This window comes from Vavraia culicis (assembly GCF_000192795.1).
Source record: "Vavraia culicis subsp. floridensis unplaced genomic scaffold supercont1.18, whole genome shotgun sequence".
NCBI lineage: Eukaryota > Fungi > Microsporidia > Pleistophoridae > Vavraia > Vavraia culicis.
Window position 1 is genome coordinate 53,024 of NW_007360621.1, and position 26,654 is coordinate 79,677.

Sequence of the window (26,654 nt, forward strand, 5' to 3'; positions counted from 1 at the left end):
AATTCTCACTTCTGACCTCTACACGATCATCTTCTCTCGGTCCCAGTTGCGCTCTTGTAGTGGTCTTTCTTGTATACTTTGTTATCTCGATCATTTTCGTTGTGGTTTTTTGCTGAACATTATATCTTCCGGGTTTATTGGATGGAGTACGCTCGTCAAATTGATTCTGTTCATTCGTTGTACCTGCATTTTCTGACTGTGTAGATAAATCTTGGGTATTCTGCGTACTGTGTTGTGATGTTCCACTATCTTCATCATTTTGTCCGGACGAATTGCGAGGATGTGACACGTTTGCACTTGTGCTAGCGCCACCTCCGTTACTCGTCAATAAATTCAATGTTAAAGAAGCCCAAAGTTCTCTTAAACTTTTGAAACTCGGTTCTTTTTTCAATTTTTCAACCGAAGCAAGTGTGTCACCTTCACTTTCAGCAATATCCGACATTATAGTTATCATAGCTTCCCGTTTCTCTGGAGCGATGTTATGGTATTCAAGTAAATTCTCTAAAGACTCCTGGCCGTTGATAAGCGGATTATCATTGACACTTCTGTTCGTTGGAGAATTAGCTTCCCTATCATCACTACCACCAGTCGCTGCTATCAAACAAGTTGTAACAATAAATAATAAACTGTAAGTAAATCGTGAAATTATCATAAGATCTTCGTATTTTTTTGTTTTTATATTTTCTGAGTTTCCGTTTTTGGATACTACTCATTTTTTGACAAGATTCCATTTTCGTATTAATTTTTTTCAAATTTATTACATCCAGCTCACTTAACATATTATAAATCGAAATATAACAGTATCTGACACAAAAAAATATCAAAGTATCGGTTATTAGATAGATATTGATGTAAATTGTGTATCGGATGCGACAAGTTGAAATAGCTTGGAAGAGAAAAGCTCACTTTGGGAAAAGAAGACCGCTATGTTATGTTAAAGTCCGGATTTGTAAAGTAATTGAATTAAAAGAGTATACGGTCCATCAGATGTTTTTTCTAACCTTTTCTATCAAAATATTGATCGCAGATGCAATCCAATTATTCATTTTATTTTTCTACTCTTTGTCCGGCTTGATACTAGTTCAACTCAATACTTCTGTTCTGGTAATTGAACTTGTATAAATAACAAGACAACTCAAAAGTTGATTTCTCAGTTTGATAAAAAATCAAAAATTTTAGTTTTGTTTTTTTGTGCAATATAAAGGATTACGAATTGTTGTACAATTCACTTTTTCTACGGCACGCTCAGATGTTCCTTATAAATAACGCCAAAGAACATGATTAACGAACAAAAATTTATTCTTTAATCTCCATCAAATGTATGAAACAAATGAAAGTAATAAGAAAAGCATAGCATCGCGTGTTGGAAGCAATAAAAATTATTTTATGGATAATTAAGTTTAGTTTCGTTTTATAAACGGAAATATTACAATTAATCAAAGATAAAAAACTGCCTTCTTAAGTTATTTTAATCAATTTGAGGTAAACTAACTATCAATAAAAAAACATGTGTTGATTTCCGGAAGAATACGACTATTTTTGCGGTTTAAATTATGAAAAAAGTCTATTGGGTAGTTTTACTCCTTGCTCTGACTTGTTTTCCTTAAAACTGTTTCTTGCTGATAAGAGATTTACAAAAAGCAGGCAATCGAGGCATAATGTCTATGAACATCGATATAGCTATTTTCTTGAAATAATACATTCTGTTTCAACATCTGCTAAGCTCCTTTGCTACTAATGGTATGCTTGTCAAAGTTGATTGTGATTTTTTTGTATATATGTCAAATATTTTAATATGTACTGAATGCCTTTATATAGGCCAATCAATGATTGTTCCTGACACAGAGAAGAATAATTTTGCGAATAAGATGTCCAAACATGATTCTTTTGGGCCATAAATACGATTGGAAAAGGACACAGAAAAATTAAGATATCGCAAAACATCTGGTTTGTCAATTTTTACAACTAGGAAAACGTATATTTATCTTTAAAACATTGTTATGAGCTCATAATGGTTGCTTCTTGGTCAGTATGGTGGGATATACCCTTGTACTAGCATGATCCATTGCGATTGCAGTTTTGTAATTTATTCGAGCTTCTTGTTATTTATCCATTTATAAGCACTTCTATTTATAAGAAGTATCGCTAATCTAGGATTTGCTTCCTCCTATAATCTCTAGCTTTTCTGGGATTGTATCCATTTTTAACCACATGCCATCCCAATAATATCTCTCAATCATATGTGATAGACATGCTGAATATACCAATGTAAAGGTGATCCACCAGATCAGTTTCTGTTTCATCACCCTATCACTTAATTTCGTTCTTTTTCGAAAGAATGAATGTCCTTTGGTTGTGTCCTTTCCGTTCACAACGCTCTTTGAAATGTTTATTGATAAGGAATAGCACCAATAAAACAAGACATTTCCCATTAAGCAGCTGCACACAGGTGTATGCATATCCGTCTGTTCAATTGCCCATTAACAAAGTACCGATGTGAATAGTTCGTGCTCATCATTACAATACAATGGTGATTTGTTCAAATCTTCTGAATAAAACATTGCTTAGTCTCAGCTTAGTGTCTTTTACTACCTCAAAGGAGATTGAGGATGCAAAACAACTTTAATTGCTTCATGGCAATGTAGAGAACCAAAAATGAGGCACAAATTCTGTTTTTACGACAAGTGTCATTTAGAGAAAACACCATGCGTTATAAATGTTGAGAAGCATATTTTTATTATTCTGTGTATAAGAGGTTGTTTCTTTCTTTCCCTTTACCTCCACGATAATTGAACGTACGTGGTGTGCACCATTGCAATCACCATGATATAAATTAATTTACTAGCCCCTAATAAAAGATTTAAACAGGTAGAAGCAACCAGAAATAATAACACAGCATAATAATTCAAAATATAATTGCGCTTTGCTCGGTTTTATAAATGGAAATAGCACGGATAGTAATAAATAATTTAATATTGCTGCAGAAAGGTTACTCGCACGATGTAAGTATTAGAATAATGTATTTGTGATATGAATGATTCGATAGTGCTGTAGAAAGATGATTTATTGATCCTGGTACGGAGTGGTAGTTATCTCGACCGTAAAAGTATTCTGTAGGACTTATATCAAATGCAGCACCAGAATAAAGCAAGATCAAGGTTCATTACATATATAAACTCGTTTGTTGTCTTTGATACCACTTTTTTCCATCAATTTCTGCCATTTTTTCTATTTTTCTCCCTCAAGACATTAACAGCTCTCGTTCTTCAACCAAATTAATTCAAATGTATGCAACTGTTGGTAGAGGGCTGTTTTTCCATATTGCAACAGAAAAACAAACGCATTGTTCCACATCACGCATCTGGTATTGAATATGCAATTGTACCGTGTTGTATTTTTAAGGATGAACCATGCAAATTAATTTCAATCGCACGTGTCTTTGATTATTTCATACACAACTCTCGTGGAGGATCTGCCTTTTGGTAATGAAATCTTACAAAGAAGTGCTGCTTGAAAGACCGTAAAATGATCAGAACAAAGTGCCTAAAGAAAAAAGAAATGACCCGGTTGAAAAAGGTGCACGTGCCAATCCGTGTGCACGCAAATAAATGGAACCATCTACGAAATGAAGGGTGTACGAGGCCTGAACAAGCTGACCAAAGCTAACTTACGGTAGGCGACCTTTCTCGTTGCATTGAAGAGACCGGTTAAATGTTAATATGAAAGGCCCGTTTCTCAATGTTTTGACTGTCCTTCCGTGTTGACATCAAGTACGGTTGTTGTCGTGAGCAGCAATAAATAGGAAAAAGTTTGGCACTCGTGCTCAATCGCCTAAACCACTATTTTTCAGTCAAAACTTTTATTTACTTTGAACCTATTCTAAAATGACCGGAAAAAGCTGTACGAACTGGGCGTTCTGCTAGACGTTGAATACCGGCCTGATTGTGATCCACCTCCAGCATTCTGATAGTACATTCTTAATAGTCTCTGCTTATCCATGGCCGGGAGGGTGTCAAACATTCCGTCCAATTTCTGGTTCATAAAACTGCCAGAATATCCTCCACCGTACATGCCCTTGTCACCGAATTTTCCGTTGCCGTACATTCCGCCAGACATAATTCCAGAATCAAGGAAACGCGCATTTCTTCCCAGCTCATCGAGTGCCATTTTTTGGTCCATCTTGTACTCTCCAAATAACCCGTTACCAGCACCCCATCCACTTCCCCACTCGTTACCCCATTCGTTGCCCCATTGGTCTCCTCCCTCGCCACCAGCACCCCACGCGCCACCGATTGCAACGCCATTAGCATCCGTAAGCACAAACACCTGCGTCACCGACTCATCAGCGCAGTCATTTCGCTCAAACTTCTTCTCACCTTCATTGTAAACTATACACTGCCCGTTCGCACTCTTTATTCGCACGTTACCGCGCGCCAACTTCACGATATTGAATCTTTGATTGACCTCGCCATGCTCGGGATAGAATATGAGGTACTTACGGTTGCCCTCAATGTCCCACACCTTGTTCTTGAGTTCCTTTACGGTTATTATCTTTTCGCCATCAACTCTCGACGGTTTCTCCTCGAAAGTATTTGAGCGTTGCAGAGTTACCCAGCGCGGATAATCGCCATCTAGTCCTACAAAGAGATTGCTTGTGACGTGTTTAAGCTTAAATTCCGAGGTAAGTATGAAGGTAAGATATAATAGCATGAGATGTGCGAGAGCATTCATTTTAAAGGAAATCCGAAACGATCTGCGCATCGATGGTGCCCTATTAGTGGATGCTTTGTGCCAACGGACCTTATATATGCAGCATTCTGCTACACTGATAGAAATATGTGATAAGAACTTTTTTGGTTTTGAGATTGATGTTTTGAAATATCTGTGATCGGATTGGTACGGCTGGCTGCGGTGTGTGAGTGGAAAGATAAGGATGAACGCTAATCGAATGATTGCACGTATGAGCACTGCTGGGCCGATGAGGCAGAAGATTGCTGAGCGGCTCATTGAGCAGTGATGCCCGATTCGAATGAGATATCGCAAGAATGATGCTTATACGTATCGATCTGAGCGTAGGTGGCTGAATGGTGCTACACGAGCCGGTCTAGACGAGAGACTGTTCGTGTGATTGCAACCAAGCACGTACAAGCTCAGTTACTTTTACCGATGAACAGACCAACAGGTAGACTGTAATAAGGCAAGTGGTGTTCTCGTTCGTAGAGCAGACAGGCAAACCAACACACAAATCATAAATTTGTGTAACCGAGTTACATCACACCAGCAAATTAGCGAGTGAATTGCTGTCTGCGTTCATCACACATTCCAGCGAATCGATTGTATAGCACGTGCCATCAAACACAATCTGATTGGTACGAGCAGATGCAAACAGCCATTCACAACCAGCACGGTTCTTATTTTGTGCAAAGAGCTATCTTTATCCTGAACACCCGTCGCCAAGATTTGCGTACACGGAGATGCACTTCATGCCAAAAGCGGTGTCATAGATGTGTAAAGAGATAAACAAACGATTTTGACCACAAAAACAAGCGAAACGAACAAGTTGCGATGATATGGACACGGCGTGCATACGAGCTCATAAAATGTTGTTCTTCTGTACACCGTATAATAAACTATTTGCTCATCTATTTAGAATTAAATCACAGCTATTTAAACACATAAACGTGTATCAGTGCCATAAATGTGATCGCAGTACGTTTCTAACACCAACCTATGTTCTGAGGATATTCTTCGTTAAATCTGTCTCTGAAACTTTGCAAGAAATTACCGCTGAAACCAAATTAGAATGAACCTACCTACCGCTCACCCACCTACACCGATTATTCTTTTGGTATTTAAACCACCAGTGCACTGTAAATGAAGCAGGTACTGCAAGGAGTGTAAAATGTTATTCTAGGTAGAGAGCGAGGGAAGAACTGGACAGGCATGGGTGTGGTTCAGCAGGCCCTATAGCAGAGATGATTTCTTTTTCCATTTGGAGCCAAAAAATATTTTGTGTGACTGTTAAAGGAAAGTTCTCGAACCATGATCGATATCTCTCCGAGTGTTCGATGTTCGTCATGATAACAACCAAAATTCTTAGGTGTTGTTAATTAACAAGCAGTCACACGGCAATCACTCATAACAGGAAGAATATGCGAAACGGCATTGCGCATCCCACCGCCCAAAAACAAGCGCTGCGCGGTGCGCACTAATCCATGCAATGGTGCATTTCAGTACTTCCTATCTGGCCGAACGGGTTTGTCAAAACTAACAGCAATTTCTGATTTCCTCTGTTTGCTGCTCTCCTTATAAGAAATTTCGCCAACAAGCAATGGCGATATCACTGCGAGCACCAGTCCTGATACGTGATCATCATAAATTTGAGATTATTTATAATGCGTGGTACACGAACAAAACATCAATATTAACACGTAAGCAGCAATTAGCAGCTCAAACATGCATGTGCAGGTTTACGGCCTGTACCTCAATTTGTTAGAAATGCTGCGACCATGTTCATGCTATTACCCTTTTCCAATCAATTTAACATTACTTCAGCACACGTGCTGTTCTTACGGTGTATCCCACGGAACAGTATGATAGGCCCGACTCTCTTCCCCATTTATTTCGTTTTGTTAAAAATTTGTTGGCGCAACGAACAAAAATACAAAACGGTACGTGTACATGATCGTACTTCAACAATTCCTTACTGTGCACCGATCGGATTGTTCTTGCCACGAAGGAGTTCAGAAAGGAATGTTCATTCATTATCACAACAGACCGTCAGGAAAAAGACGAGTGGTATTCTAATTTTACAGCATTCAATTTTTCCTGCCAAGAGTACGTTTCATTCTATTTGTTTTTCATCCCTAAACGTACATTTCATTCATTTGCCCATTAACAATGTGCTTCACTTATCATCTCACGCTTCATCCAAACAATTACATCTCTTTAATCCACCAGAACCTCGTTCGTTTCTTTCGATCCCTACTATTTCACAAAAATGTCAAATCACCAGGGACTTGTTCCTTATACCTGATTCTGCCCCTTCAATCAGCACCAACTCAATAAAAAAAATAAAACCAACGAGGGGTGGTATGGCAACCAACATGCAATTAATGCTACGGCCAAAGAACGTGCCGCCAGGCAACGTGCCACTGACAACAAATCTTCTGGAGATAAAAGTACCGGATCTGACATTCTGTCATTACGCTGTGCTAATCGAGCCAGCAATAGCGCGGCGACTCAATCACCTGGTGGTCGGTGCAATTGTGCAGAGGCATGCCGAAGAGTTTCAGGGCATCAGCGTGGGATACGATGGTAATACCATCCTTGTGGCCAACAAGCAACTGGCACAGGATATAGTTGATGTAGAGAAGGTTGGAAGCAGCGAGGTAACGATCAAGTTCGAATACAAGAATACGCACTCGCTTAACGATCCTATGGGCATGCAGTGCCTTGAGATCATGCTCAGATCGTACCAGGCCAAGATGTTCTTTGCAGATGGTAGGAAGAGTGTGTCGAGTGCTGAGAAGACACACATTTCGGGTGGCATTGAGCTGTGGCACGGTCTTACACAACGTGTAAAGCATCTGAACGACAAATTCTTTCTCAACGTTGATGTTGCGTTCACACCGTTCTACGAACCGATAATGTTGACCGACGTGCTCTTCAAGATGTGCCAGCGCCGCAGAGATGACCATGTTGATCTTCGGCGCGTCGATTCGAACAAGTTCAGGGCGCTCTCCAAGTTTTTGAAGAATGTCCGGCTCACAACGGTGCACCGAAAGAATAACCCGAAGTTTAAATGCATTGATGTGACTGACAAGGGTGCGTGTGACACATTCTTTGGAGAGGAAAATATGAGCGTAGCGGAGTACTTTTCCAAGCAGTACAGGCCGCTTCAGCACCCCTACCTGCCGTGTGTGGTTGTTAAGAAGAAAGATGGCAACATTTTCTTTCCCATCGAGGTTGTGAAAATCATTGAGGGGCAGAAATACGTCAAGAAGCTCACCGATTTTCAAACGGCAGAAGTGATCAGAATGGCAGCACGACCTGCTGTGGATCGGTTTCAGTGCTTGGAGAGCCGCATGAGATCGATGCAGATCACCTCTAACGAGGTGCTCACGAATATCAATGTTCAGATCAGTGACCGTTTCTACGATTGTCTTGGGAAGAGATTGAGCCCGCCCGACGTGCTCTTCGCTACAGGAAGTGTCCAGCCAAGTAGAGGATCGTGGAACCTAAAGAATCAGAAGGTGGTGCGCGGTGTAGCGGTGCTGAGATGGGTGGTGCTCGTGCTTGCAGATGAAAGTGTATCATACATCAACAGGTATATTCCGAACCTGGTGAAGATATGCAATGACATGGGTGTTATAATGGCGAACCCTCTTGGGGTACGCAAGGTCACACTCGATAACATCGAAGAGCACATCAAGGGACATGAGCTGGCCATGATAATCCTGCAGGACAAGTCGTCGTTTGTATATCAGGAGGTGAAGCGGATTGCAGATATCAACTGCTGTGTGGTCACACAGTGCGTCAGGAAGCAGAATGTAGAAAAGCTCAAGGACGGGTCGTTCTGCGGCAACATCGCCTTGAAGATCAACACCAAGCTGGGCGGTGTGAACTTTACCGTTGATATTGCGCAGGATGAGCTCATTGTGTTTGGGGCAGATGTTACGCATCCGGGATTCGGTGACCTGAGCAGCAACAGCATTGCAGCAGTCGTAAGTTCTCTTGACAAGAACTTCAGCAGATACCACACCTCGCTGAGGATGCAGCCCAAGCGGCAGGACATCATTGAGGACCTCACGAACATAACGAAGAATCACCTCATACGTTTCCGTGCATGCACCACGAAGATACCGCGCAAGATAATCTTTTTCAGGGATGGCATTGGTGATTCTCTCATGCAGAATGTTTATTTCAGAGAAATTGAGGCCATAAGGGAGGCGTGTGCAGCTCTCCATGAGGGGTACCGCCCCAAGCTTACGTTCGTGGTTGTTCAGAAGAGGCATTCGGTAAGATTCAAGGGAGACGGAAAAGATGAGATTGTAAAGGACAGGCGGCGCGGTCCTACGTGCAACCCCATGCCGGGTACGCTTGTTGATAGCGTTGGAACGGTTTACAACGATTTCTATATGATATCGCACTATGCTCTGCAGGGCACGCCCTGTCCCATCAAGTATCACGTGTTGGTTGATGAGAACAACATTCCAAACTTTCCCCTGTACATTTACAACATGTGCCACGTGTTCACGAGAGCCACCAAGAGTGTGAGTGTAGTGCCACCGGTATATTACGCGCACTTGGCGGCAGCACGTGCTAAGTGCTACGTTGACGGTGATAGGCTGATTGAGACCGAAGAGAAGCTCAAGGATGTTCTTTATTACTTATAGGTAAGTAAAAATATGAGTATGAGATGTAGCACGGGGATGTACCACGCATTGCACCTTCTGATGAGAATTGTAATGTCCTGATGTTTCGTGCACTGTTCTATTTCGTTCTTTGGTCCTAATCATGTTTTGTACGAGTGTTGGTCGTGCCCGTTCCTTGGTATTAACACACATCCCTTTTCATGCTCTTAATTTTGATTTTTCCTTTTTATCCGCTTTTACCATTCACAGAAGGAAGCATTGCTTTGACAGTCTGCTGAGGAGGATGGTTTTACGGTCGCTAGATCTATTACGTATTAATACCACAGTACTAATACGCTCATAACACCTATGTCCTGTTCAATCATCCAATTCATGCCACGCACTCATCCATCTCACATCATAAATTATAAACAAACCAAATTTTATCACGCACTCAATCAGTTAAACATTCATTTCAGCCACTCTGTGCTACGCTGCAATACGTTACGGTACACGATTGTGATATGTATTATCGCATCACGTACTGCTATGTAAAATGCGTAGCGGTGCACACCCCCATGAAGAGATACTCCAAGTTTGCTCCGTTCTTCTTTTTAATCCTCTTCAGCATTGCTGTGCAGCTGTACGTGCTATTCCCACGTGCAGTAACATACACCATACGTAACGATGTGCTCGAAGTACGGAATGGTAATTTGAAGGAAATCTACGTCTTTTTGGATGGTAAGAAAGTTGTCGTGCGGAGAAAGAGCATAAAACGCGTTGAGCTGGATGGTGCTAAGCGTGTGATGGGGCATTGCAATGAAATATTGCGGTAGTGTATGATGGAAGAAGTACTAGGCGTGTGATGGGGCATTGCAATGAAGTATTGCGGTAGTGTAGTTAAAGCGTTACATTGCTGGTTGAATGCTCCGTGCAAGAATTCGTTGCGGGTGCTGTTCTTTTTGTGTATTTGGTTGGTAGTACCGCGTTTGTTTGTGTGTTTAAAGATGAACGATTTATCAAAGTTTGGTACGAATTGCCATTTAGAACAGATTTGAAGTATCATATCCTAATTTGGTGCATATCCATTCTTAGTACACATTCTAATTCTGTTTGCACGTCTTAAATGCTTATAAAGTGCTACGCTTCGCGTACTGCATCTCATGGTCATATAATACGCACAAACTCAGCAACATTTCATTCGTTTTACAGGGCAAACACCTTCATTTCCCGTATCACCGCAGTAATTGAACGTACTTAAAACGAAAAACACCTCTTTTTGGGAAGTGCATCACGGCGTGGTACTGTACGTATTTTCATGTTTTTGGTGCACCTACCCATTTAATTCGTATGCATGTGCTTCTCACATGCATAGCAGCATGCTCCTACCGATTGTTCATTGCTTAAGCAATTTTTACGGTGAACATCGGTACCAGGGAATTGTTCTGTTCGTTGTGAAGAAAACGGTTCGGTGCAGTTAGACTTAGACAGGGCATGATTTCGAGGAGGTACCTCTTCATTTGAAATTGCTGTGCGGCAGTATTATATCTGTTAAAACGGTACACGTATTGCAACGCGGTACACTCCACTGATCCTCACCAACACGGTGTCCCCGTTAACATGGTACGCCCCATTAATCCCCTTATTAATACGGTACACCGTGTTCACCCCATGAAAAAAATGGTAATACTCGAAACAACGCCCACCACCATTAATTTCACAATCACGCCATCCACAAATTCATTTCTCAACGCAATACGTCGCACTCTTCTCAGCGAAGTGCCCACCATAGCAATAGATCTGGTAACAGTACACAAGAACACAACGTGCATTCCAAACGAAATGCTCGTGCACCGCCTTTCTCTCATTCCACTTCCCATAACACCGCTAAAACGAAAGGAAGAATGCACATGCAACGTGTCATGTCCTGAATGCAGCGTTACCTTCTCTTTGAACGCTGTATCGAACGAGGGCATGACTGTCAATGCATCGCATCTGTTCTCCGATGCGGTGGATACCACGCGGTTGAAAGGGTTGATCTGCAAGATGGGGGAGAAACAGAGCGTAAAGATGACTGCGTTGGCACGGACGGGCGTTGCAAAGGAGCACGCCAAGTTTTGTGTGGTAACGGTGGTGAAGATTAACGGTGAGAAGATCGAGTTTGAGGTGCTTGATGAGGTGGGCAAACCTGCTGATGTGCTGGTTATGGCGCTGCGGGTGATTAAGGAAAAGGTTGGTCGGTTGATACGTGCAATTGAGGAGTACGAGGGGTAGAACGTACGGTTAGTTCGTGTCTTTGGTTTGGTGCCCTGCCATTAAACACTCTTTTTATGGCATGGTAGCTAATAAAGAGCTATTCTGTTCTTATTGTAGTTTCTTCTACTGCTGGGCAATTTGTTATTGCCTTTAGATTGAACAGTAAGCGATCTGATAGCATATTGCGCAATGTGTGTTTCTATTACATCATTTTGCTCACACTGCTCAAATACTCAACACGGTGCCACTCCTAATCCCTGTGCTCAGCCCGATCATTCCTACCGGTATTGCACTATAAGCCACGTAATTTTCATACCCATGAAAAAACTAAAGACAAAACCAAAAAGCCCGCTGATACTCTACGGCAAGACATCAAACAACAAGTTCTACAATCCGTTTCACACCCTTCCAACATCACACACATCAACACTCTTCAGCGTGCTGAATTACCAGCTATCACCCGCATACATAAAAACCAAGAACAGCATCGTTTTCACCGGCCACAAAATATACGAAGACTTCAACTACGTGTATTTCAAGGAAAATTACCGATGCAAGAAGAAACTGATCGGTAAGGATGTGTCAGTTTATAGAGTGGTGAATGGTTGTGAGGCTGTGCCGTACGTGCCTATGAAAGACGAGATTGGGTATGTTTATACAGGTGAGGAGATGGAGCGTGATAAATTTCTTGCCAGGGCTAATGATTCTGAGCCTGAGTATGTGGTTGATGGCGTAAAGGTGATTATCAAGAGGATTAACTTTGGGAGGATTGAGAGCGTGCGGTTTGTGGTTGACGGATGGATGAGGGGATACGTGCAGGTGGGAAAGATAATTGATGATGGGCATGAGTATGAGGTTATGAAGGAGTGCAGCATTGATGTGGAAAATGCTGAAAACCATAAAAATAGGAGTAGCACGGCTGTTCATAGCAGTGCAAACGCTCTCTACCGGTACAAATACGTGGTACATAGGGAAGGTGTGAGCGGTGTGTTCTTAAGTAATAGGAAGTATCGGTTAAACGATAAGCTGCGACTGAGGGTGTGCCGTTTTGATGATGGAAGGTACCTGTTCAAGGAGGACGATAGCGTAGATCTGAGTGTGGGATGGAATGATGAATGTGCCAACGAAACAGCTCATGTCCCTGATGTTGCCCACGGATCGCTGCCCTGCCAAGTACCTGCTAGTTCTGAGAACGATAAATTACCGGACACATCCCTGCCCGATATGACAGTGCAAAATCTAAGAGAAATGGATCTGCCTGCATTTCGAAAGAAGCTGAATAAATACAAAAGGAACCTTCTCGAACTCAAGGATATTTTCACCGGACAGAAGAACATCGAAGTGTACAAGCAAATATTTCTTATGCTCAAGACAAGGCGCAGTTACATCGAGTACATAAAAAGGGATAACTCGGCCTTTCTTGAGTATCCTAAGTACTACCACGTAGGTATTGCTGTGCTAGAAGGCTATGATAGGTGGTTCGAAAAGATCAAGCGAACGAAGAAGGTTTGGATGGCATATTTGAAGAGGAGCGGTAATGTAAACGTTGAGAGATGTCTTGGCGAGATGAAGGGCAAGGAAAGAGAGTTCTTCGTGGGATATTTTAGGAGCATGGGACTTTTAAGCTGTGAGTAAGGGCTGCTGAGCGGTGATGAGGGAGTAAATGAGGACAATTTTCATGCACCTTGTTTCTATTTATAGTTTTATGCATAAATGAATCTTAAATAAGAATTACAAATTTAAATAAAACGGTTATTGCAGGAAGTGCTTTGATCATTGCACGAGAGCAGCTTACATCAGCAAAAATGAACAGTGAACCGTCAAGATGAATGTTTTGTAATTTTGGTCATCATGCGCACCGTGTACGTGTTCTCTTTGTAAGACTCGCTTACTTTCCCAAATTTTTATCAAATTGATGTGCATTTTGTACTGCTGCTACACAATTTCTGTCATAGCTACGCTCTGCAGGTATTTACATACCCCGCTCTGCCGTACAATTCATTCCATGCAACACCTCTCACAATTTCCACAAAAACACGTTTCATTTACAGTTCTAGCAAACAGAATTAGCAGCACAAGTACGCAGAACCACAGCAACTCCTCTCCTCGGCCACATGTCCAAGAACAAGCACACCGCTAAAAGTACCACCCCCATCAAAATGTTTTCATTTTCTCTTCCGTTCACCACGCTCTTGTACAGAGCAGCAGGCATATCGTACGTGTCAGGGTATTTAACGGGTGCATTCTTCGGCATACTCTCCAAAAGAAACGTTGCGAACAACGTTTCACGGTACGGCAATTTTTTTGCGCTTCGCTTCAGTTTTGTGGGAATGGTTTTGTGTTGTGTTGTGCAGGGGATGAGGGAGAAGAGGATGCTGAGCGCATCAAATGTTAAATAAAAATGGTTTTGTGTTTGATATGAACGGTTTTATTGGCCGGTGGTTGGTGGCAGTGCTTTATTGTGAACGAGCTGGTGATCCATGGCTGGTTGATCAAAATGTGCTATTCTTTGGCTAAAAGTACGTTTATTCATCTTTTCATACCAAACGTGCTACCACGGTGTGATACACCGGAAATGTACCGCTCACATCCTCTCTCAGCACTTCAACCTCGCCATTTCCTTTGTTTAACACAGCATGGTACGTAAATACGGGTTAGAGCACCGCATACGAACTGCTGCCGTTTATCTCCCTGCGATTGAACGCTTTCACCTGCCTAACACGCCCTCATTGCAGGCACCACTGCGATCATGGCGGTCCTCATTTTACCACGCACGTTCTGCGAATCTCATCGCTGTGCTCGCGCGTAGAGCAGGGCGTATCTCCACGTTTTAATCAATGCCGGTGAAACATTTTGCGTACGAATTACGTTACGGTGTAGGACCGGTGGTACATCGCTGATTGCGTTACGTTCATCATTTCGTGTTGTGCCCTGTGAACAGCCCGCAGAAGTGCGAAGTGCACAACACGAAATGATGAACGTAACGCAATCAGCGATGAGCGGCATGAACCGGCTCTCATCCTTTGTTGCCGCGCCACTCCGCGATTCTGTCGACCACCTCTTTGGTAAACGTGAAGTACACAGAAAAAGCGCACCAAAATGAACAGAAGAGCACGCAGATCACAATCTTGCTGCCAGTCCCCACATCATACACAACACCGTGTGCGTACAGAAGGAAATCAACCGGCGAGACGCAGTTGATAATCACCAACGAGCAGAACGCGCATATAATAGCCTTGGTCTGCGCAAGAAAATGCTTCATCCGCAGCAGCAGCAGACCAACGGGCAGAAGAGCGCAAGCGTACACAACGAGGAACGCATGCATCATCTCAAAGCTGACCATGATTGTAAAAACGTAGCTGAGAACGTACGCACTGCTGACAAGCAGTGCAATGTTACCTATGAGCGGTTTGTAGAACGAAAGCACGGGGATGAGCACCACTGACATGATTGCGAGTGGCGTTGCCAGATCGTAAATTGCGATGGCGATGAGGTGCTCTGCCATGTAGTACGCGCCTAAACCTGCGCACAGGTGGTTTTGCAGGCATATTAAGTTATCATACGGTGCAGTGATGCAGGTGAGCATGAGCAGCTGGAACAGCACGAACATGATGAGTGAGAACAGCTCTTCGTACGAAACATCGAACACGAATGGTGGGACAGGAACAGAAAGCTTGCCCCAGTCACCGGGATACTGCTTTTTTGGCATTCTGAGCGTGGCTGAGTGTCTTATAAACGAGAAAAGGAGGTGCGTGATGATAAATTATTGGGCGCTGCAATGAGTTTGACAGTGCGCAAGGAAGTGACGTGATATGGAGATATTACGCAGGACATGGCGTCATTCGTGGTCCTGTAAGAGAATGCGGGCTGTAATTCATTGTTGGGCAGGTAGAACCGCAATATTTAGTTAATTTTAAATTTATTTTTACTGCTTTTAGAGAGAATACTTCATATGAGACGCATTGAGCAGTGCCAGAACCATGAACCAATTCAATACACGGCTGGGCAAACACTTACACAAAGCACTCTTGGTAACGTTCACCAAATGGCCATTTGCTGTGCAGCACTACGTCTCGTTCGGCGTGCGTAACGTAAATTACAGGGATAAAGCCTTCAAACCATACCTACGGAAAGCTGGCCATGAAATGCGCAGCGTACGATCTACTTATAGTTGATGAGCAGATCGCTGTAGCAGTTGTATTTTATCTTGGTGTGAGGTGTCAATTTCAAGATTTACCATTTTTAAGGGAAATGAACGGCAAACGCGGAATTCTTAGAAAATGATTACTTTTAAAGGAAAATTATTGTTCTATAACATTACCGTTTGAAGAGTTGTAGCAGCAATGAAATATGCGGTACGTGGTGGAATAAAGCAAAATGAATGTTTGAAAGCAAAATGAATGTTTGAAAGCAAAATGAAAGTTTGAAAGCAAAATGAAGGTTTGAAAGCAAAATGAAGATTTGAAAGCAAAATGAATGTTTGAAAGCAAAATGAAGGTTTGAAAGCAAAATGAATGTTTGAAAGCAAAATGAAGGTTTGAAAGCAAAATGAAGGTTTGAAAGCAAAATGAAGATTTGAAAGCAAAATGAAGGTTTGAAAGCAAAATGAAGGTTTGAAAGCAAAATGAAAGTTTGAGGAAATCCTACGAAATTGAAAGCGTTCTGTTTTTAAACGGGAACAGCGCAGTCGATTTGATGATAGAATAGACCCGTTGTTCACGTGCAGCTGAGCAGCTCCTGAACAATATCTCGCTTAAATTACGTTCGTTCCTTGCATTTTGATCTTAAACACGTTTAGTACCCCTTCACACGGGGGGAGCCTTCTCACCAAATACACACCTTCATTCGTTCATATCCACGTATGACCAATCGTACTCTTTGCTGAAACGAACATGGTTTATCGATTGAAACTCTTCCCGATTGGTAAAAAAGGAATTTTTTGCTCGTGCGGCACGTAATTGGCTGAGGATAAAACGATCTGTTTTGGCATTCTCATGAGGTAGGACGAGAATGATTGGTAGGGACATGGATGACATGAAAGACGTGCACCACGTATTGAATAGGCGAGTGGTTTATCTTCTGGTGATGCAGTGGATGGCAATCATTCTGCGTGTTTTCCTTTGTTTGGCATATTTCAATACACGAGGTACACCGCTTGCACATTCCCTCTCTCATCTTTTTAAACTTCATCTTTGGCATATTTCAATACACGAGGTACACCGCTCGCTCATTCCCTCTTTCATCTTTTTAAACTTCATCTTTGGCATATTTCAATACACGAGGTACACCGCTCGCTCATTCCCTCTCTCATCTTTTTAAACTTCACGAGTGCAATGCTGTCCATGACACCTTTTGTATGGCGGGTACTTAATCAATGCGTAGTACACTGTGATGGATGGTGTGGTGCAACTGAGGTAGCAAGAAATTTAATTGAGCTGCGTATCATACGTGGTGGTGTAGGATTGTGTACGGCACGTTGTACAAAATGTTATTCTAATGTTTGTTTTGTATTTCACGCCCATAATCAGTGCTGTACGTTTTCATCGCCTTGTCAAACAATTCTTGGTTAAACTTTCATTTCCTGGTACGAATTACTGCCCTTCGTGTGTTGCGGTCCACCAAGCAATTCTTAATTAAATTTTCATTTCTTTTAACCTGATAGGGTAGCAAGCACCGGATCAGTACGTTACCGCTCCAGAATACCATTCTCTGAAGAAAAGTGCTTTTATAATAGAACGATCAGTCGCTCCTCTCCGATCACTAAACGTGCTTCTATCCCAATTATTGCGCTCCAACACCGCTCCTTTTACACGCCCCATTTCATTAGGCGTCTTTCCCCTTTTGTTCCTATTTATTGCATTCGTACCATCGCAACATGGCAGACGTAGAGCCGGTGTTCCTTGTTCCATGCTACCTCAGCGACGTAAACTTTAACAACCTCTTAATACTCATAGGCTTCGTATTTTTCGAGTTCGTGCTCCTCATAGCGCTGTACATTCCTGTCAAAATGTTTGGCGGCTTCCAAGAGCTTCTGCTGGCCGGTACCACCATTTACTACATGGTACTGCACATCCTGACGTACATTCCTCTGCAATTCTTCTTAATACGGGCAGCCATCAGCTTTCTGCTCATGATAGCCGTGATGGTGTTCTCCAAGAATGAAAAGCTTTACAATCTGTTCACTGCGATCGGATCGGCATACATCGTTTCGTACATGATTGTTTTACTGCTCAATATGCCCAGGATACTTCTGTTTTTACCGCTCATAGTCGTTGCATTTCTTGGATTTGTGGTGTTTAAGAAGGTGAAAAGGGAGATGCACCATGCGGTGTGCAAGGCTATTTTGACCGGTTTTATGTTGGACGTGATAATTGACAATCTGTTTCCAATCGATTACATGGAGAACTCGCATTTTGATGGCACTACGTTGAAATATGGCAATAATTTGCTCACGATCGTAACATTTGTGCTCGGCGGGGCGCTAAGCTTTGTGTGGACGTGCTACCGTGATGCCTTCATGGAGAAGGTTAAATCGTTTAGGAAGAAGTAAATAAAGCTGTTAGTGGTTTTATCTGCACGGAGCGCAAACACTTGAGTTTGGTGTTTTTAGCATTCTTTCTGAGCGCATTTCTGATAAATTTAGCCTACGTTACCTACACCACTCATAGCACGCTATCAATCGTAGCTTGATCGTGCAGATGAGCGCTTTTGCATGTGCTGGTCCTTTACAAGCTCCTATCCGTGGTACACCACTCAAGTACCCGCTCCTGCAACGATTTGTATGAAAGGATTTTATAGGTGAGGAGTTAAATAAGCGATTTTAGTGAAGAAGTTAGGCTGGGTAGATCGTACGAAACATGCTTGGTGGAAGGATGAAAAATAAGCGACTTTTAGTGAAGAAAATACGGCTTTGAGCACAGCTGTAGCAGAACGATTCAATAACTTGATAGCAGCTGCTATTATGTTCGCTGTCGCAGGATAACACAGCAGTTTCTGTATAGGATCAGCGAGGTGTACCGGTGGCTGTCACCATTTCATCTATGACATGAACGCTTTTCTTGTGCATGGAGCGTCACGGTTTGAAAGGCACACCTAGGAAGTAAATCCATGGATCAAAGGCATGTATGTTCGGCCAAACGGTTCAGAGCAGTGTATTGAATAGATGAGATGGTAAAAAATTATTTTTAACGAAGAAATTTGAGTGGCAAATCATCGTATCACGACTTTATGTGAGGCAATAGCGATCCGCTACATTACGTTTCTCATGATGGCATGGGGCTGTGCACAGACATAGCCTAACAATGGGCTGTGAACGTATTGCAGCTCAGAATTAATTTAGCAATTATCCTCATCACCAATGATAGCCCAGAGCTAAGTTGGTACTGCGCCAATTAAACTTGCTTTAAATTCTTATGCTTGTAATTATCACCACTTTTCCCACTACGGCTTGTCCAAGAAATCGCTTAGCACCCACTCGTCTTTCATCTCATCAGAATTACACGCCCAGCCTATTTTCAACCGCTTGTGCACAAATTTCCGTTCCATTCTCTTCACAACTCAGGTGCTCGCTTCTATTATTTACATCCTCATTACCATTTGTGTTGCCACTCATACCCGTACCGCCCGTTCCGGTCGAAAGAATCACACACTCCGTTCCACTACCGGCTCTCCGCTCTTTCAAACACTCTTTCCTAGTTGATCGGTACATCGGGCATATGTCAGGTAGCAAATCTCTAAAATAACCACGCGTCGATCGATTGGTGTCATTGCAGTTTCTAACCTCCCATTCCATATGATCGTTGTAGTAACGATCATATGTGGCCATGTGTATGCTTCTAACAAGCTTATCAAAACGTTTTTGTTGGGCCGCGTGTACGAGCGCGAGTATGAGTACGATGCATGACATGGGTGCTACATTTTTTATTGGTGGAAAAGGTGAATTTGTGATTATTGTTGGGTAATGGTGGGTGCGGTGCTGACATGAAGAGAAAATAATTCTATTACTGGCAGTTTATTTGGGCTATGAGCCTTCTATGTGATGTGTTTTGCTATTTTCATCGTTTGCTGGAATGAAGAACATTTATTTGAGAGGTAAGTTTATTTATTTGGTATGTTAACAGCGCGGCTGTTTATGATACGAAGACTAGGAGAGGAAAAGCACGGAGGTGAACTGAGCAGCTACCACGGTGCACAGTAATGAAGTGTCCCACAGAAATGCACAAGTTACAGCACTGCAGTGCAAGCGTAAGACTAAGCACGTAGTAATCGTGGTGAGTAAACCGTTTTAACCAATGATAGGTTATGCCCGTTCTGTAGATCGTTGCCTAGCCCGGCTCATCCTCCCAAATACGTATTTACCGCCCAACACAGCCCCTTTCTTACTTTACCTCTGAGTGGATTGAACGGTGAATTTGTTCTGATAATCCCTTCAGATCGATATGGAGCGGTAACCAAACGTTGGTTGGTCAAACCATCACTTTAAATTGAGAGCACATATCACGTAGTTTGAGCCCGTTCAGCAACTCCCTCTTGTACAAGTAAGTACTGCTTTACTTTCTGTATGCATCCATAAATACAATACCTGTACCAAACACATCTAAACATCCTTTTATTCCGCACTAAATAACAAGCACCGTATTCTATCCGCTATGTACCATACACATGCATAGTAGATCGCCTATTCTATCGAACAGGCATGCCATCACGACTATACTCACGTATGGTTGGTGATGTTTATTGCCTAAAAAATTAATGTTGGGGATGTAAATGGCAGGTAACATACGTTTGGATATATAAAGTTAATTTGTCAGCCGTGCTACCGGTAATGAACGTACCTCTTTGCATTAAATGCTATCTTGGTATAAAATGTGCAATGTACCATTCACACGCTTTTCTTCGCCTTAATTCACTCACTCGTTATTTGTAGCACGTTTATTTGCACCGATTAATCCTTGCATGCCCAATACAATGCGCATACGCAATACTTTAAATTAAAACCGTGCGCAACATCCTTGATAATGCCAGAAATATTTTATTATTTTTATAAATATTACGTTCTATCTTACAAACGAGAATAACGCAGCTGCTATTACCCTTATGGACGCGTTCAAGCGAATGCAAAAATATTCTTTACACCCTGCAGATGAACACCCTAACACACTAAAATTATACGTTAGGTATAATTACGGTACGATGCGCTCATCAATGTTAAAATTCTACGTTCTTTCCGTGTAAATGCTGGACAAAAAGAGCATAATTAACACTTTGATAAGGAAATTAGCGTTTGGAGTAGGAATATTAAACGGTAGCACGCTGCTCAGACCTCAAAAACATATCCACGAAATGGACATATAAACACGGTGAAGATGATTCACCATTGTTAAGGATTAAACCGATCAGTAACGGACCAAGAAGAAGTAAATCAAACACGACCATGCCCTTAATACAACGATATGGTACGCGTCACTCCATATAAAACCTCTACTCCCTATCCATACACGTTATCTTCCCAAGCACTTCGTAAACAAAAACGGGAAACGTACATTTCATCTCTTCTAATATGCCAATAACATCCAATCTAAGTTCATTCATAACAAGATTAATAAAAATATTCTCTAGCCGTATTTCTATCATCTCTGTCATGCTCTTCAACTTGCTTACAAACAATCGCAAACGGGCCAACACTTTGGTCGGTGATTGCTTCTTAAGTATGCTATACTCGATATGTTCCAGGGATGAAAGTTCGTCATTATCAAACAGTTGTGAAATTGTCATATTATCAAACAGAGCACTGCCTGTGTCTTTAGCAGTAGTGGTACTGCTGATAGGTGCAGTACCAGGAATAGTGCTTTTATCACTCGTAATATCATGAACTACACCATCACCTCCACCGCTTCCTGCACCATCAGCACCCATCTTATCACACAGTACACCATCCCCACCCTCATTCAACAATCCATTACGTTCAGTGCCCTTCTCTCTTTCAATTCTAAACCCATCGCTCTCTTCATGATTAACCCTACACCACTCACCGATCTCCTTCATAAAGAAATACTTGTTGCCTTGTAGATCGCTTCCTACTATGAAGTACTCCTTAGCAAAACAAAGACTGTATGTATCAAACGGTACACTACCACTTACCAGCAACTTTCTCTTTCTCAGGTTTATTATCTTAAACGTATCACCCATGAACAGCAGCAGATTATCACCCCTTATGTCCACGTATAGCACATTCTGCTTGATAAATGGCAAAAGCAATTGCCCTGAGATTACGCTCTTCACTATCAGAACATTTGTATAAACTGCGATGTACTTGTTAGAGAATGCAAGCAGGCGTACATTCTTGTACCTGAGGGTGTACCTGAGCACATCATTGATGGAAACATCTATGGTGTACAAACTAAAGGAGATGCTCCTTTCCTTTCTCACCCCGGTGTTACCGCTCACAAGAGTGACTCGATCACCATCATCTGTTGGAATGTTTTGGTCTGTGTTTCCTACATTTCGTTCTTTCTGGTTACGCATGGTAATATCACCGCACACTTTCTGCCCTCTGATTTGTTCTACACTGCCACCACAGCTAATCCTGACCGTTATTTCCTTCATCCTCATTAAAACCGGTTTGATGCATTCTCTCTCCACCCTGCGATCCTCATTTCCTGTGAACAGCACATAAATGCTATTCTTTACGCTCACGATCTTATTTTCGTAATTTGTGAGCTGCGGTATCAGAACAGGTGTTATTCTACGTTTTGCTTTGTCCTGTTGTGCACCAATTGATGGCTGATTGCTTTTTACCGTGCTGTTATTCTCCACCACACTACCTTTAGATCCGGATATCCCATCATCTTTATTCGCCGATTTCTCGGTCATAGTTTTTTTATTGGCCGGATCCGAAACACCGGTCTTTGAATCGGCACAAACATCCTGACTCAGCACCTTTCTTTTACCAATCATCATCTCATCCAACACGATCTTCTCCATTTCCATATTCCGACACATCTTCGGTCTTCCTCTCTTCCTTTCTACATCGCTCCTGATTGTAAAATATTCGCTATCACACTTAACACCGCTGCTTTCATCTGCACTGTCTTTCGAACAACTCTTCATTATTGCACCCATCCTCTGATCAGTAATTGATAGCAGCTCCTTGCCTATATTTACATCGGTCCTCTCTTCTTCCTTCACCTCTTCTATTTGTTCTGTATCGAAGGTCACCATCATCACTTCACCGCTGTAACTGCAGAACAAAACGTTTCGCTTGTACGTGGTTATGTCAAGAATTGGTGAGGCAGTTAAGTTTTTGATGAGACACAACGGTCGTGTATATGTGCCCTGCTTCATTTTGTTCACTGTTACCGTGTTCTTTGGAGACCCTTCCTTTGAACTTTTGTTCGGTGCTGAGGCATTTGCGGTCTGCTTGCTCATCTTTATATCCTTCCCTTTGCAATTCTTATCGTTATTATTTCCAATCTCTACACTGTTCTTCACATTTCCATCTGCCATTTCTTGTTCAACCGTATCTTTTTTGACATTGCCATTCTGTTCACCCTCTTCGTTGGTTAAAGTAATTGCTGACATACCTTGCTGAACATCACCTTCCTTTTCGCTTTCTAAATTAGTTTTGGCCTTATCTTGTTGAGTGCTGTCCTTGTTCTTACCTTCCGTGTTTGACAAAGTAATCGCAGCTTTATCTTGCTGAACGCTGCCATTCTTTTCGTCTCTCGTGTTTGTCTCAACATCCGCATTTAAAACCTGCTTATCCACCAAACACATCTTGCTGCTATCCTTCCCCTTGCTATCATCAACCTTAATTCTCTTAGTTTTCTCGTCCTCATCCTCATACAAATTTTCTCGCAATTTGTAGTGATGCTCATGTCGCCACAAAACAACACTTTTATCCTGACAACCACATATCAAAATATTCCCCAACACGTAAACAACCTCAACCGGAGCAATAAACCCTACCAGGCTCAGTATCTCCTCCTCACTTACCAGCATTACCACGTCCTCTCTGTTGTTGAACATAGAGGGAACAACCATGAACTTACCAAAACTTGCCATTCGGGCAAAAAATGACTCATTGAGTATTCCATCGCACACAATTCGGTTCTTCAATGTCTTGTCTTCGTAAATTAGAAGGTGCGTGTCCGTTTTCACGAATGTCTTATTATCTCTCGTGTACAACCCCTTGATGGGAGCCCGTATGTCTAGGTAGTTGAGCAGCGAGCCTGTGAAATCATACACGTAGATCAGACCATCAAGACCGGCTGTAAAAAAGGTGTCCTCTTTTATGTGCAAGGACGTTATATCAGCCTTATGATGCGCGATCACTTTCATCTTTTTGTACTCTATCGTTGGTACTGCATCGTTCATCTGCCGCATTCCGCTATTCTCAATACACTCCCCCACGTGCATGCTTTTTTGTTCATCCTTTTTTTCAACTCCATCGGTTCCTGCATTATCCTGAGCGCAGCACTCATCCCCGTACTTTATTTGTTTGTACAGTATGCAAAGATTGTCATCACCTGTAGTAATCAGGTATTCGTTATGCAACCGAGCATTAAGGACTGATGACTTGTGATCGTAAATTTTCTGTAATACCGCAAAGGAAGGCAGTGCGCGTCGCCTGCCATGACCGCTGCCCTTGTCCTCGACCTGCCATACAATCACCTCTCCGTTATAGCTGCCGGTCACCACAAGGGCGTTCAAGCAGTCAATCGTAAAAATAGGACACCGTCTTTTACTCTGCTTGTGCTCTATGCATGTTCTAGAAATTATCATGAGGGGTCGTTGTGCTGAATAAAAAAGAACGCAGAATACACAGGATAAAACCATAAAAACGTGTTGTTCAGGTGTTGTTGTATGAGAAGATAAATAAAAATATTTTTGGTGAAAAAAGACAGATATTTAGTGTTTTGTCGCTATTTATATACTTTTGTTCTCTTATTTATTTATGCACAACCTTATTTACGATAAGTTGCATGAACTGATAAGAAAGCTGCATGTGTAGCCCGCTTATTTACATTACATGCGCATTCCTATAAAGAGATAAAGTAAAAGTAGCGAAAGTGAGCTGTTCTTTCCACCAATTACAGCGTGCTTTGTACCACCAAGACCGTTTATTTGCATGATCTGCATCTCTTCGTATTGTGATGAAACCACGATACGGTACAAAAATGTGTTTGTTAATACGTGTAAGCATTTAGAAGTAAATTTCCATCTATCCCTCGTTAATCAAATCAATGCAGTTCGGTTTCAACTATAATATTTTTTTATTTGCTTGTCTTACCCTTTCGTTGTTTAGGTCCTTCTCAAGGCACGATTCGGTTAGTTTTTTCTTTTTAGTGTTTTTACGCAGATCAGAGCGTATTATAACGCATCACGTTCTGTGAACAGTAACTAATGCCACTTCTGTCAACTGCATGCATAGAAGTGATGTACAATTTTTTATACTCTATAAACATGCTTGTTTTATGAAAACGCGTAAATGTTTGTTGCTCATAAAAAGGTTTGATTTGCATATGTTAATACGCTTTTTATTTCTTGTGCAAGTAATTCCCATTTCTGCGCGCAAACCGCTCATTCTGCCCAAAAATAATTTCTATGTCCCTGCGTACCCTCGATACGTTGAAAATAGATGAACCATCAAAAAAAGCTTATTCGCATAAAATCGTACCTTACAGCAGCAGGATACGAAATCAGCGATGGCATCAAATACGGCACCGATCTCCTGATCTACACACACGATAAGAACAAGGTGCACGCTAAATACGCATGTCTTGCGTATGACAAGCAAAGCTATTTGAGTGTTGTTGCGGTGCAGAGGGTTGTAAACGGTGCAGGGAAGATCCTCATTTTTGGAGATGTTAAGGACGATGAGGTCGTGTTCTGGCGTGTGGAGCGGTTGAGCAAGAGGAATGAGGGTGATCGGATGAGCGGAGATAATGGCGGGTGATATATGTGATACATATTTATCGCGTTATCGTGTTTTGATCGTGGTGATGGAATCTAGTGGATAGGTGACAATACGGCGCGTTTTATTGGTCAGTGGCAGTCTTGTGATCTGGTTTAGCTGTAAAGGCGCTGATAAGCATGAAAGGTGCTAAAACAGGAATAAACAAGGCGATGGAAATGAGACAGCAGGAACGGCGTAATAAACGCGTTGTGGCGCCTTATTCATGCGCATAAATGAACAAGAGTGCAATTAAAAATGAACAAAATTACGGGTGCACAAATGCAACGTGCGCCACATGTTTTCATGCCGCACGGTAAGATCAGAAACGAGGTGCTATCACCGTTTTGCTAAACACGTGCACGCCAATAAGAGATAGATCACGAAACAGTTTATAAGATGTTTATCAGCATCATAACACAAAAAGTAACACCTAAAATATAAAAGCATGCGTAATTCTACGTTTATGCATATTCTCTCACTTTTATTCTCAGTTATAGCAGCACGCGAAGGAGTAGCGAAAAAAAGTCAATTATTTGGTAATTTTGGTTCATGGAATCCATTCGGTGCAGGAAGCGCAGGAATAGAGCAGGCGGCAGCAAGACGAGCAGCAGCAGCAAATGCAGCCGCTGCTGCGAACGGATTTGGCGGCCCCTTTGGCGGCTCCTTTGGCGGTAGTCCTTACTTCTAAATAAATGATTTGTAAATAAAAGTTGCTGTGTAGATCCTGGTACGAGCCCCTATGGCTTGCATGGTTGATTCTGTGTTGGATTGCAGTCATGGCCATGCGACTTGTTACGATGCGGCACAACAATTACATTTTAAGGTAGATCGACCGTAATCCTGTTTTACAGCGTATTGAGGGGTGGCAGTAGGCGGATCAACCATTATGACACCATTTCTGCGTTGGAAGGGTGTGTTATGATGCGTGTCTGGTCGGCTCTCAGTTTATAATTCGGTTGAGCCGGTAATTCCGTTGGACTGCCACCTCTGCATGCACCTAAGTGCAATTCTTTGTTGTTCAAGAAAATGAAAATATAAAACATTTTATTTGCACTTGATGTGAGCATAAAAACATCAGGACCGGT

General features: G+C 42.1%; 13 protein-coding genes across 13 annotated transcripts; 7 read left to right on the forward strand and 6 right to left on the reverse strand.

The window, feature by feature from the left end:
- Nucleotide 1: 1 nt before the first annotated feature.
- Nucleotides 2–652, reverse strand: VCUG_01257 (uncharacterized protein; the record flags this gene model as incomplete). The annotated part of the gene is made up of 1 exon (XM_008076085.1): nucleotides 2–652. A coding segment is annotated over one exon (651 nt), but the record flags the coding sequence as incomplete, so codon positions are not given.
- A 1,498-nt stretch (nucleotides 653–2,150) lies between these two features.
- VCUG_01258 (uncharacterized protein) lies at nucleotides 2,151–2,459 on the reverse strand (the record flags this gene model as incomplete). Its single annotated transcript, XM_008076086.1, has 1 exon — nucleotides 2,151–2,459. The coding sequence occupies one exon, from the start codon at nucleotides 2,457–2,459 to the stop codon at nucleotides 2,151–2,153; it is 309 nt and encodes a 102-aa protein (XP_008074277.1).
- A 1,385-nt stretch (nucleotides 2,460–3,844) lies between these two features.
- Nucleotides 3,845–5,396, reverse strand: VCUG_01259 (uncharacterized protein). The gene has a single exon (XM_008076087.1). It carries the CDS (start codon nucleotides 5,005–5,007, stop codon nucleotides 3,880–3,882), a length of 1,128 nt encoding a protein of 375 aa, XP_008074278.1. The 5' UTR covers nucleotides 5,008–5,396; the 3' UTR covers nucleotides 3,845–3,879.
- A 1,197-nt stretch (nucleotides 5,397–6,593) lies between these two features.
- On the forward strand, nucleotides 6,594–9,575 carry VCUG_01260 (uncharacterized protein; the record flags this gene model as incomplete). Its single annotated transcript, XM_008076088.1, has 1 exon — nucleotides 6,594–9,575. The coding sequence occupies one exon, from the start codon at nucleotides 6,594–6,596 to the stop codon at nucleotides 9,396–9,398; it is 2,805 nt and encodes a 934-aa protein (XP_008074279.1). The 3' UTR covers nucleotides 9,399–9,575.
- Nucleotides 9,576–9,841: 266 nt separating this feature from the next.
- VCUG_01261 (uncharacterized protein) lies at nucleotides 9,842–10,238 on the forward strand. Its single transcript, XM_008076089.1, has one exon. It carries the CDS (start codon nucleotides 9,881–9,883, stop codon nucleotides 10,190–10,192), a length of 312 nt encoding a protein of 103 aa, XP_008074280.1. The 5' UTR covers nucleotides 9,842–9,880; the 3' UTR covers nucleotides 10,193–10,238.
- A 473-nt stretch (nucleotides 10,239–10,711) lies between these two features.
- On the forward strand, nucleotides 10,712–11,692 carry VCUG_01263 (uncharacterized protein). Its single transcript, XM_008076090.1, has one exon. It carries the CDS (start codon nucleotides 10,977–10,979, stop codon nucleotides 11,628–11,630), a length of 654 nt encoding a protein of 217 aa, XP_008074281.1. The 5' UTR covers nucleotides 10,712–10,976; the 3' UTR covers nucleotides 11,631–11,692.
- A 109-nt stretch (nucleotides 11,693–11,801) lies between these two features.
- VCUG_01264 (uncharacterized protein) lies at nucleotides 11,802–13,376 on the forward strand (the record flags this gene model as incomplete). The annotated part of the gene is made up of 1 exon (XM_008076091.1): nucleotides 11,802–13,376. One exon carries the CDS (start codon nucleotides 11,802–11,804, stop codon nucleotides 13,245–13,247), a length of 1,446 nt encoding a protein of 481 aa, XP_008074282.1. The 3' UTR covers nucleotides 13,248–13,376.
- A 1,252-nt stretch (nucleotides 13,377–14,628) lies between these two features.
- On the reverse strand, nucleotides 14,629–15,321 carry VCUG_01265 (uncharacterized protein; the record flags this gene model as incomplete). Its single annotated transcript, XM_008076092.1, has 1 exon — nucleotides 14,629–15,321. One exon carries the CDS (start codon nucleotides 15,319–15,321, stop codon nucleotides 14,629–14,631), a length of 693 nt encoding a protein of 230 aa, XP_008074283.1.
- A 1,049-nt stretch (nucleotides 15,322–16,370) lies between these two features.
- On the forward strand, nucleotides 16,371–17,237 carry VCUG_01266 (uncharacterized protein). Its single transcript, XM_008076093.1, has one exon. The coding sequence runs from the start codon at nucleotides 16,623–16,625 to the stop codon at nucleotides 16,929–16,931; it is 309 nt and encodes a 102-aa protein (XP_008074284.1). The 5' UTR covers nucleotides 16,371–16,622; the 3' UTR covers nucleotides 16,932–17,237.
- Nucleotides 17,238–17,487: 250 nt separating this feature from the next.
- On the forward strand, nucleotides 17,488–18,162 carry VCUG_01267 (uncharacterized protein; the record flags this gene model as incomplete). Its single annotated transcript, XM_008076094.1, has 1 exon — nucleotides 17,488–18,162. The coding sequence occupies one exon, from the start codon at nucleotides 17,488–17,490 to the stop codon at nucleotides 18,160–18,162; it is 675 nt and encodes a 224-aa protein (XP_008074285.1).
- A 529-nt stretch (nucleotides 18,163–18,691) lies between these two features.
- VCUG_01268 (uncharacterized protein) lies at nucleotides 18,692–19,518 on the reverse strand (the record flags this gene model as incomplete). The annotated part of the gene is made up of 1 exon (XM_008076095.1): nucleotides 18,692–19,518. One exon carries the CDS (start codon nucleotides 19,516–19,518, stop codon nucleotides 19,108–19,110), a length of 411 nt encoding a protein of 136 aa, XP_008074286.1. The 3' UTR covers nucleotides 18,692–19,107.
- A 1,574-nt stretch (nucleotides 19,519–21,092) lies between these two features.
- On the reverse strand, nucleotides 21,093–24,395 carry VCUG_01269 (uncharacterized protein; the record flags this gene model as incomplete). Its single annotated transcript, XM_008076096.1, has 1 exon — nucleotides 21,093–24,395. One exon carries the CDS (start codon nucleotides 24,393–24,395, stop codon nucleotides 21,093–21,095), a length of 3,303 nt encoding a protein of 1,100 aa, XP_008074287.1.
- An 856-nt stretch (nucleotides 24,396–25,251) lies between these two features.
- On the forward strand, nucleotides 25,252–26,287 carry VCUG_01270 (uncharacterized protein; the record flags this gene model as incomplete). The annotated part of the gene is made up of 1 exon (XM_008076097.1): nucleotides 25,252–26,287. One exon carries the CDS (start codon nucleotides 25,252–25,254, stop codon nucleotides 25,567–25,569), a length of 318 nt encoding a protein of 105 aa, XP_008074288.1. The 3' UTR covers nucleotides 25,570–26,287.
- Nucleotides 26,288–26,654: the final 367 nt, after the last annotated feature.